Raw genomic sequence first — 13,349 nt, 5'->3', positions numbered from 1 at the left:
AAATAAGCAAATGTAATTTATTTGTAACAAATCATTTAGTGAATTGACTTCTAAGTCTGAATATGCTCGTCTAAGATAAAATAAAATCATGAATTTCTATTCTTCACAGATTTGTGAAGTGTTCAATCAAGATGACGAGAAGGGTAGACTTGGTTACATTAGGAACATCAGTGAATATAATTCCTTTATTTAAAAATGAAGGGAGACAGAAACCAAGAAACTACAGGCCAGTTAGCTTAACATCTGCCAGATATTATTAGTAAAGATGCTATGGCAGGGCTCTTTGAAAATTCCTATGCAATCAGAAAAAGTCATATGGTTTTGTGAAAGGGAAATCATGTGGGAAAATGTGAAATAGCTCATTTTGGCAGGAAAAATAAAAAAAAAGCATTTTATCCAAATGGTGAGAGATTGCAGAGCTCTGACCTACAGAGGAACCTACATGTCCAAGTGCATGAATCACAAAAGATTATTATGTAGGTACAAATAATTAGGAAATCTATTGAGTGTTATTTATCATAAGGGAAATTGAATCATAAAGTGGTGAGGCTATGTTTTAGTTTAGACATTGGTAGGACCCACATCTGGAGTATTGTATGTAATATTGTTCTCCTCATTTGAGAAGCGGGGCTGGAGTATCTGCTGAAACTTAGAAGAGTATGCAGTAACTTGACTGAAACATGTAAGGTCCAAACGGATCTTGACACGGTAGATGTGGAAAGGATGCCTCCACTTGTGAGAGGATCGAAACTAAGAGTCACTGCTTAAAATTCAGGGATTGCCCATGTAAGGTGGGAAGATGGGAAGGATAGTTTTTCTCAAGGAAGTTAGTTAGTCTTTGAGACACCCTTACTGAACATGTAATGGAAGCAGAGTTTTTAATATTTTTCTAGAGGAAATAGATTCTTGGTAAGCAAAGAAGTGAAAAGTTACTGGGGATAGGCAGGCATGTGGAATAATTAGATCAGCAATTGAATGGTGGATCAGGATAGAGGAGTTAAATGGCCTAGTCCTGCTCCTAGTTTTTCTGTGTGTATTGTTATAAAGTTGAAGGCGAATTCTGTATCTTTAAGAGAGAGTGAATGCTGTTCTGAACTGAGAGCTTACAAGCACCTGTGTGATATGACTAGATGGCAATTCCAGAGTGTACTGGAAAATTGAAAATGTGTAACATTTGACTGTGAAATGGATACCTGAGTTGGTAGCTGTTTTGACAGCAATTTGATTTTAGCCGATCAGATTAAATTATGTCCCAGGATACTAAAACCCATTCGTGTTTGAATTTATTGTTTTGTCAGTATCAAACCAATGAGTCAATCCAATGTTGGGGATATAAAAATACAGGCATTTTGAAGATTGAAGATAGAGCAACTACCATCGAAAGAGACCCAAGAAATTAGAAAACACTCTCTATCAAAGATAACTTTTTATATGAAACATATTTGCAGTAAAAAGAAAGGGAGATCTTCAGTCAGAAGATGAAAGACACTGAAGATGATAGCTGCTGTGTGGTTTTGAAATTAAGTTGCTGTAATTTTAATAAGTGTCTTATTGGAACAGCATATTGTTAGAGTTGGAGGAGGTAATAAGCAGTTAAGAGAAAGGGGGGCTTATATCTGTGAATAGTTGTTGTTTAATGTTCACTTTTAGAGTTAAAGAATAAATTGATATTATTTTCTTTAAATGGTAGAAGTTTAGGAGTTTTCTGTCACTCACATTTTGAGATTGCGTGGCGAGGTGAACTTTTCTGGGTATTTGGTTTAATTAACAGAAAATATCACTGCCATGTCATAACAGTATGTTCTTAGTTGTTTAGATTCCATTTTTGGAGTAACTATATATTGCAGTACTTTTGTCACTCATGATGATGTCAAATGACATATACTTCAGAAATCATTTAGTTCCCATTGGACAGCTGAGCTTTTATATCAATGCATAAATAGATACTAGAAGAATTCTATCAAATCATTTGTATTAATCTCATTATTCTGTATATATTACCCTTGGTTTAAAGTAATGTGTGACTGAAGTCCATCTTTACCTTAACCTGTGTTAAGGTGACCTGTCTTTATAGAAATGGAAGGAATTTAAGGGCAAACAGTGTTACAACTAGACTCTGACTCCTCGATAACAAGAGGCTGACTGAGGGAGTGTTGCAGTCATCTGAGCTTTCATTCAGATGAGAGACATTACGTTGTCCCAGATGGAAATAGAAGACCCCATGGCACTAATTTGAAGAAAAGCAGGGAAGTTCCCACCAGAGTCCTGACCAATATTTACCTTTCAATTGACATCACAAAATAGATCTTAAGCCTCTCGTCACAAATCTGTTTGTGGATCTGTCTCTGAGGAAATTGGTACTTTTTAAACTTCAAAAATGATTACTTGTCAAACTTTTTGGGAGGGCTGTGTCATGAAGGAGCTACTTGTGTTTAATAGCTGAAGGAACAATATTTACATTCTTCCAACCCTAATAGATTTAAAGCAATGAGACTTAATAGATAATTGCTTAAGAAAGTGACCTCAGAGAGATTTCCAATGTTGATCCAAATTTTTAACGTAAAATTCCTCTAACATGGCAATTTCTTGAAAGAGACTTGACTTTTACATTTCTCTTTTATTATCTAAAGGTATCAGTATTGAAATAAACATTTAACCAACAACAAAACAATCATTAGAGTGCAAAGCCTTATATCTTCCATAATAAAACAAAGAACTGTTGATACTGGGGATCTGAAAAAAAACCCAGAAATTGTTAGAGAAACTCAGCAGGTTTGGCAACATCTATGGAGAGAAAGCAGAGTTAATGTCTCAGGTCCAGTGACTCTTCTTCAGACCCTCCCTTTCTGAAGAAGGATCACCGGACCCAAAACATTAAATCTGCTTTCCCTCCACAGGTACTGCTGGAGCTGCTGGGTTTCTACATCAATTTCTGTTTTGTTTCTTATTTCATCCATCACAGATTTACTGTGCCTCTGTCTAGTTTCAAGCTTTAGTTCTGCAATCAGATTTTTCAAAGATAGAAATAAATGGCATTTATTTTCACTAACCTGAGTTCGGATCACCATCAGTTAACAAAATAATCATGGAAACACTTCTTTCAGGCAGAAGTTTGTCTTGATGGGACTTGTCCAGAAGTCTTACTGCTTTCAACATTGGAGCATTTATATCTGTTCCTATAACAAAAGATTTTCTTGACATTTAAAATTTTGCAGAATTTTACGTGGCTCAATAACACCACCATAATATAAATTAGGCAATTGAATTTCATTCATTAAAATGTCAGTTGACTTGCTGTTTTAAAGCAAAACAAGAACATTTCACTGGACAAAATTATGAAGTATGGGAAAATGATTCGCTTAGAGAACCAGGAAATCTTTCAATTTTTGCACCAGTTGCTTAGTTGAATAACCATTTAATTAGAAAATGTATTTAAGTTATCAACACTGATTTGATTCTTGTCCCATTGCACTGTCATGCCAATTGGTGTTCATACTTGATACAATCTTAATTTTAGGTATATACAGATGCTTTCTGCTGGATTCCATGTACTGTTGGTTGGGGTGTTGTACTCAAACTTTCTGTCTGCTATTGAGATTGTGTAATTTATTACCCATGTATCAACCATTATCAGCTTTTATACTGTCCTGTTTTATGAACAATGCATCTTATATTCCTGGCAGTATAGATAAGTGATGACTAGTGGATCTTACTGACACTTGTCTGCTCAAGAATGATTCCACATTGGTTCCACAGGAAAGCAAACACATTCAAATTGTGTCTCACAGCCTTTTGGAAGGTGATCAACATTGGGAAAATTATGTGGTCTTCTCTTATGTGGGCTTTCCATGGTGCTCTGTGATCCTCACCATTAATGTATGGTGACCACAGAGAAATCTTTGCATAACAGTAGGCTGGTAATCACTGGACCTATGGTGCTCACAGCCCAAAAAATCGAGGATGGCCAGGGTGAGTTGATGTACTGACACTTGAGTGTAATGGGTTCCTAAGGATGAAAGCTCAGAATTACTGCATGCAGTGAGTTTGGCTTTGGCTGGTTGAACCATCATTTGCTACTTCTTTGGGTAGATACATTTCAGTGTATGAAGTGGATCAAAAAGTAGGTTATTTATTTTGAAACTAGCACTGTACATAACTAATTATGATTCAGAGGCTAAAAATACATATCTGAGTCCTATCATCAGCTGCTGTAGACTGAAAACAAATCATAGAACTAACACATCATATCATGTCAGGGTAGTGGTGAATGACAGCAGTTTAAGGTACATACACCTACATTAAGAGCAGAAGTAGGCCATTGGCTCCTCAAGCCTGTTCAACCATTCAATAAGATCATGACTGATCTGTTTGTGCTTTCATTTCCACTTTCCCCTACTATTTCTCATCTTTACCCAAACCATTTCACATCCCAGTCTGCTGAGATTTTCTGCTTTCTGCAGCTCAGATGGAGTTTTCCCACTTCTTCATTGCAAATAGATAGTTTCTCACCTTTCACGTCCTAAAACACAATGCATGATCTCTTACTCATTTTCAATAAACCTCTGTGACAGCAGCCCTAACAAATCTTCACACTTAAATCAGTTTAAATCATGAACATTTCAGTGTCATCACAATCTTTACACTCTTCTTTCATCTCTCACTTGAGTCTATATTTAAAGTCTTTTGATTTTCTTTGTCACCTTAAAAGTACTCTGCAAACTTACCAATACCGTGGCTTTAGTAATAATGAATGTTTTGACCCTTGCTCTATCTATTGTAACTATGTCTTGCGGAGCCTGCTCACGATGGCAGCAATGCTTGTATTAAAGGGTAACTACTTCTTTTCATCCATCCTTCCCAACCAGGGCTATTACACTGTCATTGTATCCCTTTATCAAAGTTTCTAACTTTACTCATGGATTTCCAAAGTGCTGCCACAGGCCCGTCTTCTGCAGGGCTCTGTCACTTTCTAATATGAGTAGTTTTTATCTTCCTTGCCCATATTATTTTTCCTGTGCATTTTACTAGCTCTGAGGTGATGGTTTTCTTCTTGAGTGCTGCTTGTGGTCTGCTGGTGCTTCAATGACTGCTGCTGATTGCAACTTGCTTTCAACTGCTGACTGACTGTCTGAGTCTTCTTAGAGCAGTAACAGTCTTAAAGTGCTAAACTTTTCTTCTGTCGTATTTTTCTTCTGAACTAAATTGTGTTTTTTCACCATTATTACTTTAAGGTATTTATGCAGCAATGCCCACCATTAATCACCATGCCAGATGTTACATTACCAAATACCAGTGGCCTGTGGTTGAGGTAGATACTGCCACAAATCCTCTTTTCTAAGGGTCTTTCTAATTAAAGGTGATAAAGGATAAACCACTATTGAATTTTAATGATGGAAGGCACTTGTTTACACAACAGGTTGCATTTTATTGCATATTGGCAATAGGTATAAGTTTCATTCACTTGTTTGGCACAATTGCAAGGAAGACTGGAGGATTGCAAATGTGGTTCCCCTGTTCAAGAGGGGGAGTAGAGACAACCCAGGTAATTATAGACCAGTGAGCCCTACTTCAGTTGTTGATAAAGTGTTGGAAAAGGTTATAAGAGATAGGATTTATAATCATTAGATTAGATTAGATTACTTACAGTGTGGAAACAGGCCCTTCGGCCCAACAAGTCCACACCGCCCCGCCGAAGCGCAACCCACCCATACCCCTACGTCTACCCCTTACCTACACTACGGACAATTTAGGATGGCCAATTCACCTGACCTGCACATCTTTGGACTGTGGGAGGAAACCGGAGCACCCAGAGGAAACCCACGCAGACACGGGGAGAACGTACAAACTCCACACAGTCAGTCGCCTGAGGCGGGAATTGAACCCGGGTCTCTGGCGCTGTGAGGCAGCAGTGCTAACCACTGTGCCACCGTGCCGCCCAAAATAATTCGGCACTTTCCCACACCACAATCAATTCCCCGGGAAGCAAACTCATTTTTCTTCTGTTTTAAACAGAAATGCCGCAGGGGATTGAAACAGCATTTAAACCAGCTGCTCTGCAGAAATGGCAGCGGTGGGATTCGAACCCACGCCTCTGTCGAGACTGGAGCCTTAATCCAGCGCCTTAGACCGCTCGGCCACACTACCAACACTTAAAAGTCAGTTCCTGAAACTGAGGAGACTCTAAATCTCCTGGATATGTGCAAACTCCACACAGTCAGTCACCTGAGACGGGAAACAAACCCGGGTCTCTGGAACAGTGAGGCAGCAGTGCTAACCACTGTGCCACCGTGCCGCCCACACTAGAAAAGAATAATTTGATTAGGGATAGTCAACACGGTTTTGTGAAGGGTAGGTCATGCCTCACAAACCTTATTGAGTTCTTTGAGAAGGTGACCAAACAGGTAGATGAGAGTAAACCGGTTGATGTGGTGTATATGGATTTCAGTAAGGAGCTCAATAAGGTTCCCCACAGTAGGCTAATGTACAAAATGCGAAAGAATGGGATTGTGGGAGATATAGCAGTTTGGAGCAATAATTTTCTTGCTGAAAGAAGACAGAGGGTGGTGGTTGATGAGAAATGTTCATCCTGGAGTCCAGTTACCAGTGGTGTACCGCAAGGGTCGGTGTTGGGTCCACTGCTGTTCGTCATTTTTATAAACTACCTGGATGAAGGGGTAGAAGGGTGGGTTAGTAAATTTGCAGATGACACTAGGTTGGTGGAGTTGTGGATAGTGGCAAAGGATGTTGTAGGTTACAGAGAGACATAGATAAGCTGCAGAGCTGGGCTGAGAGGTGGCAAATAGAGTTTAATGCGGACAAGTGTGGGGTGATTCACTTTGGTCGGAGTAACCAGAATGCAAAGTACTGGGCTAATGATAAGATTCTTGGTAGTGCAGATGAGCAGAGAGATCTCGGTGTCCAGGTACACAGATCCTTGGAAGTTGCCACCCAGGTTGACAGGGTTATTAAGAAGGCATACAGTGTTTTAGCTTTTATTAATAGAGGGATCGAGTTCCAGAACCATGAGGTTATGCTACAGCTGTACAAAACTCTGGTGCGACCGCACTTGGAGTATTGTGTACAGTTCTGGTCACTGCATTATAAGAAGGATGTGAAAGCTTTGGAAAGGGTGCAGAGGAGATTTACTAGGATGTTGCCTGGTATGGAGGGAAGGTCTTACAAGAAAAGGCTGAGGTCCTTGAGGCTGTTTTCATTAGAGAGAAGAAGGTTGAGAGGTGACTTGATAGAGACATATAAGATAATCAGAGGGTTAGATAGGGTGGACAGGGAGAGCCTTTTTCCAAGTATGGTGACAGTGAGCACGAGGGGGCATAGCTTTAAATTGAGGAGTGATAGATATAGGACAGATGTCAGAGGTAGTTTCTTTACTCAGAGTAGTAAGGGTATGGAATGCTTTGCCTGCAACGGTAGTAGATCTGCCAACTTTAAGTACATTTAAGTCGTCATTGGACAAGCATATGGATGTACATGGAATAATGTAGGTTAGATGGGCTTCAGATTGGTATGACAGGTTGGTGCAACATCGAGGGCCGAAGGGCCTGTACTGCGCTGTAATGTTCTATGTTCTATGACTATCAGGAGCCAGAGAAGACACATCTATCTCTCTTGGAACCTTGTGCTAGACTCCCAGTTCCTCAATCAAGGTTGTGTGTTTGGGTGAAGCATAATGCAATCTTCAACATTAATTGTTTCTGAACCATTAATTTGTACAACGCTATGAACATGGCTCTTATGAAAGACAAGGTGTATCACACCCTACCTACATTTTTCCCTTTTACTTTGTTTCTCTAAATAATTCTGCCTGACAAAGTGCAACCCATTCTAACCATATTTGTCCCCGTTATTTCAGATGCTGATACGACAAACAGTAAATCATAGGACATGCATGAACATGCAAATTAGGAATATAGGTAAACTATTTGTTCCCTCAGGCCTTCTCCACCATTTAGTAAGATGACAGCTAATCTGATTGTAACCTCTACTCCTCATTTATGTCCATGCCAGATAACCACCCATTTCCTTGCTTCTCTTTTTCTTATTATTCTTTTACAGATGAGGGCACCACTGGCTAGGCCAGCATTTATTTCCCATTCCTGGGTGCCCAGAGGGCAGTTCACAGTTAAGACTGCATTGCCAAAAGTACATTAGACAGCCAGATGGTTTTTTTTCTCGTCAGTCAACAGTAGATTTCTAGTCATCATTAGACTCTTAATTCAAGATTTTTAATGAATTCAAATTACATCATCAGTGATGTCGGGCTTCAAACCCAGGTCTCCAGAATATTACTTATGTCCCTGGATAAACAATCCAATGTTAATACCATTAGCGATCATCTCCCCCTACTCAAGAATCTATCTCTCTCTCTACCTTTAAAAGATTTGAAGGTTCTGCTTCTACCATCTGTTAATGAGCGATCCAAAACTTCCCACCCTTTGTAAGAAAAAAAATCACCCTTATCTCTGTCTCAGACGAGCTACCCCCTTATTTTTAAACGGTGACCACCGCACCCCCCCCCCCACCCCACCCCCCGTTCTAGATTTTCTTACAAGAGAAATCATCTGTTTCAGATTCATCTCGTCAAAATCCTTCAGGATCTTACATGTTTCAATTGGTTAATATTATTCTTATATTACTATAGTAATGTAATTACAATATATAATGCTTTGTCTTATTCTATTTATTATTAACACTTCCGATATTTATATAGTTGTATAATGAATGTAATAATCTTTACCTCCTCTGGCTGAAATGGTTCGTACAAAAACTTTAGCTTCAGCCACATTGTTTGGAGTTGCTTGAAATATCGAGTTTTTCCAAGTTTCAGAAGTATCATCAAATATAATAATTGCAAAGTGATCTTTTGTGTTCATGTCATCTAAAATTTTTAAAAGGGCTTCATTTGTCTGGAAGGGACAAAACATTGGTTTGCAACTGTAATTTAAGAGCTTCAAATTTAACAATCATGTTAACTGTACAGCCATCGTGGGTTTAATGCCATTTTCTCACCGTGTTATTCTGCCATGAAGATGGCCCCAATGACATACATCTGAACCAAAATGATTTAGATTTAGATTAAATTAGATTTATTGTCACATGTGCTGGAATATAGTGAAAAGTGAAATGAGTGACACAACACAATACTAATTTAGACCAAATTATTTGAAAATAACTTTCACTGACTTAGCTTCACAAAACATGTTATAGAGGTATAGCAATTGTTATTATTTCCTCTCCATTTCTGAACTAAGAATGGATAATTTGCCTCTGAAGTGTACCTCTATAACCTACTGATATTTGCATTTAAATAGATGGTGCAATGTTCATAAAATGAACAAATTGTGCATCAGATGACCCCAAACTTTAGCTTGTAATATGCAAACAAATTTTGGAAGTGAGTAAGAAACAGAGAACAAAAAATCACAGATCAATTTAAGTAACATGAAATTACTTAGCTAGACTAAGTAGTTGTAGAAGATTAAGGAATTGTAGTTCCTACAATGTGTACAAGCTGATCTCGCTCAGTTCTGAAAAAAAATCTATCTGCATTAGTTCAGGGTGAACCCATTTCTTTTGAAAGAATGAATTTTAAAAATCTCAAGATTGTAACCCTGAGCAGGTTGAGTCAGCAAGACTTCATAAAAAATGGTGCATGATTAGTGACTTGACCACATGTGCCAGAAAATCATGCAACAAAACTTAGAACACCCTTTGTTTATCCTTTTCCCATCAAGAATAACCCCTTGGCCAATGTATTTTTGTTTTCAGAAAGTCGATCACTGTTCTTCTCAAAGAATGTTTATGTGTGTTTTCACATGTGTTTTGGTGATATTTATGAGGATAGGTGTTTATTCTTTTATATTAATGACTATATGTTAACTAATTCTTGCATTGTTTTTGAATAAGTTTTGTTTTGATGATAAAGCCATAATTATGTTTATTATGAATCCTGTTGATAGACTTTGTTTAAAATCTGCTAGAGCTAAGGTCATCTTGGTAACTGGAAAAACTGTGTTATTTTGTGACTTGTGGCATAGTGGGATGAGGTCAATGGTACATTTCTCTAGCCTCAGACATATCAACTTACACATGTGAACATTATTGAATGAATCCTTAAACCTGTGATTAATATTTTTATGTGGAATTTACAATTAGGAATACATCTCTTCCTGTGCACTATTAGATTAAAGGATTGCGCAAGTTGGAGATCGTAATCATAAACCTGTGCTCTGTATAAGGGTTATTGAACTATTATACCTATTGCTGTAAATAATCTGTCAATATATTCTGCAAAACTTATCCTTTTAGAGATGACAAACTGAATAAGCACTTTTTATGGAGTTTATTTATTCAAGATTTAAAAATTAGAAAGGCAAAGAGTGGAATCTTGTGGATGGCTGAATGACATGGGATTGGACAGATTTGTGATAGAATTCTGTGAGAAGTCTAGAGAGGCCTTTTTTTGATATCAGGAGCATCTCAGTTTATATTTTATGCATCTTTTGAGTGAGGGCTCAGTGTTGCAGACCCAGCTCTTGAACTGAATCAGGCTACATCTCCAGGTACTTTATTTGCTGTTAATGCTCACTCACTTTGAGCCTATCTGGATGCTAAGCATCCCTATCTTCTTGCCTTGCCTTGCTTTTTTGCATTTTGTCCCTGATTAGAGATAACAGGCCCATGTTACTTCTGACTTGCCTTGTTGTTTAGCACAGACACAAAGCCAAGAAGCTCGTCTTGGTGATAGAGTCATACAGCATGACACAGACCCTACCATCCAACTCATCCATGCTGACCAAGTTTCTTAAACTAAACTAGTTCTATTTGCCTACATTTATCCATATCCCTGTAAACCTTTTCAATTCATGTACCTGTCTAACTGTCTTATAAATGTTATAACTGTACCTGCATCTCGTACTTCCTTTGGCAGTTCATTCCACATACAAACCACCTTCTGTGTGAAAACATTGCCCTTCAGGTGCCTTCTAAATCTTTCTCCACTCATTTAAAAATGTTCTCTCTAGTTTTAAACTTCCCCATCCTAGGGAAAACATCAGTCCTCAGTCAAATCAAAGGTGATAGAGTTTGCTCAAGGGATACCAGCAAAGTAAGTCAAGGGCAGCCTCAGATACCTGTACAGAGTCTTGGAAACTGTCAGTAAGATGGTCAGGGTGGTCAGAGTCAGAATATTTCCCATATAAGGAATAAGAAGCCATAAAGTCAGCCTACCCATCTCCTTCTTGTGGCCAAATTTGGAGATGACACAAGTATGGGTGGAAAAGCAAACTGTGTGGGGGATATCAAGAGTCCAAAAAAGATATAGAGATTTAAAAAAAAACAAAAGAACTCCGTTCTGAGGAAGGTACACTGGGCCTGAAAAGTTAACTCTCATTTCTCTCCACAGAGACTGTCAGACCTGCCGAGTTTTTGTACAGAGGTTTTAAACTAATTTGGTAATAGAAGGGTACAGAGCAGATGTAAAGTTGGGAGCAAAGTCCAATTGGATATAAAAGGAATCCCAGGACCTTCAGTAGGCAGAAAAGACATGGCACGATAAGGTATATGGAAGGTCCAGAAAGCTAAATTATATCTATTTTAATTCAAGTGAGGTGGAAAACTTGCAACATTGTTCAGCACGTGGGAATATGATACTGTTGTCATCATTAAACCATGGTTGAAGGACTGGTAGCTCAACATTTTAGAGTATAGAGGCTTCAAGTGGGATGTAGGCAGATTGTAAGTGAAGTGGGATCATTCCATTATAGAACGTAGAACAATGTAGCGCAGAACAGGCCCTTCGGTACTCGATGTTGCGCTGACCTGTGAACTGTTTTCAGCTCGTCCGCCTACATTATCCCAAAATCATCCATGTGCTTATCTAAGGATTGATTAAATCTCCCTAATGTGGCTGAGTTGACTACCCAAGCAGGTTGGGCATTCCATGCTCTTATGACCCTCTGCATAAAGAACGTGCCTCTGACATCTGTCTTAAATCTATCACCCCTCAATTTGTAGTCGTGCCCTCTCATACAACTGAAGTCATCATCCGAGGAAAAAGTCTTTCTCTGTCTACCCTATCTAATCCTCTGATTATCTTGTATGTCTCTATCAAATCCCCCCTTACCTGCCTTCTTTCCAATGAGAACAGACTAAGTCTCTCAGCCTTTCCTCATAAGACCTTCCCTCAGACCAGGCAACATCCTGGTAAATCTCCTCTGCACCTTTTCCAATGCTTCCACATTCTTTCTGTAATGGGGCGACCAGAACTGTACACAATATTCCAAGTGTGGCTGCACCAGCGTTTTGTATAGTTGCAGCATGATATTGCGGTTCTGGAACTCAATCCCTCTACAACTGAAACCTAACACACCGTATGCCTTCTTAACAACACTATCCACCTGGGTGGAAACTTTCAGGGATCTATGCACATGGACTCCAAGATCCCTCTGCACATCCACACTGCCAAGAATCTTTCCATTGACCCAATACTCTGCCATCCTGTTATTCTTCCTAAAGTGCATCACCTCACATTTTGCTGCATTGAATTCCATTTGCCACCTCTCAGCCCAATTCTGCAGTTTATCCAAGTCCCCCTGCAACCTGTAACTTTCTTCCAAACTGTCCACTACTCCACCGACTTTAGTGCCATCTGCAAATTTACTAATCCATCCACCTGCACCTGCGTCTAAGTCATTTCTAAAAATGACAAACAGCAGTGGTCCCAAAACAGATCCTTGTGGCACACCACTAGTAACTGGACTCTAGACTGAATATTTTCCATCAACCACCACTCGCTGCCTTCTTCCAGAAATCCAAACTGCTAAGTCACCCTCAATTCCATGCCTCTGCATTTTCTCCATCAGCCTACCACATGGAACCTTATCAAAGGCTTTACTGAAGTCCAAGTATACCATTTCAACAGCCCTACCCTCATCTACATGCTTGGTCACCTTCTCAAAAAATTCAATGAGGTTTGTGAGACACCTACCCTTGACGAAACCATGTTGACTATCTGAAATCAAATTTTACTTGCTAGATGATTATAAATCTTATCTCTCATAATCCTTTCCAAAACCTTTCCTACAGCAGAAGTAAGGCTCACTGGTCTATAATTACCTGGGTCATCTCTGCTGCCCTTCTTGAACAAGGGCACAACATTTGCAATCCTCCAGTCCTCAGGTACTAAACCTGTAGACAATGACGATTCAAATATCAAAGCCAAAGGCTCTGCTATCTCCTCCCTAGCTTCCCAGAGAATCCTCAGATAAATCCCATCCAGCCCAGGGGACTTGTCTACTTTCACTCCTTCTAGAGTTGATAACACCTGTGCA

At 39.1% G+C, this 13,349-nt stretch overlaps 1 protein-coding gene and 1 non-coding gene across 3 annotated transcripts in view; both read right to left on the bottom strand.

Moving 5' to 3' along the window:
* LOC140483682 (inter-alpha-trypsin inhibitor heavy chain H3-like) overlaps positions 1-13,349 on the bottom strand; it is an 86,965-nt gene that overhangs the window by 40,907 nt on the left and 32,709 nt on the right. For both annotated transcript variants that reach the window (XM_072582053.1, XM_072582055.1), the window contains exons 10-11: positions 8,756-8,924; positions 3,051-3,176 (exon numbers count right to left, since the gene is read on the bottom strand). In XM_072582053.1, coding sequence (XP_072438154.1) covers positions 3,051-3,176; positions 8,756-8,924 — 295 coding nt within the window. The remainder of the gene's footprint in view (positions 1-3,050; positions 3,177-8,755; positions 8,925-13,349) is intronic.
* Positions 6,063-6,144, bottom strand: trnal-aag (transfer RNA leucine (anticodon AAG)). Its single transcript has one exon. It is a non-coding gene; the product is annotated as a tRNA-Leu (tRNA).

This window comes from Chiloscyllium punctatum, chromosome 12 (genome assembly GCF_047496795.1).
Source record: "Chiloscyllium punctatum isolate Juve2018m chromosome 12, sChiPun1.3, whole genome shotgun sequence".
Lineage (NCBI taxonomy): Eukaryota > Metazoa > Chordata > Chondrichthyes > Orectolobiformes > Hemiscylliidae > Chiloscyllium > Chiloscyllium punctatum.
This window is presented reverse-complemented; position numbering and strand designations above follow the sequence as displayed.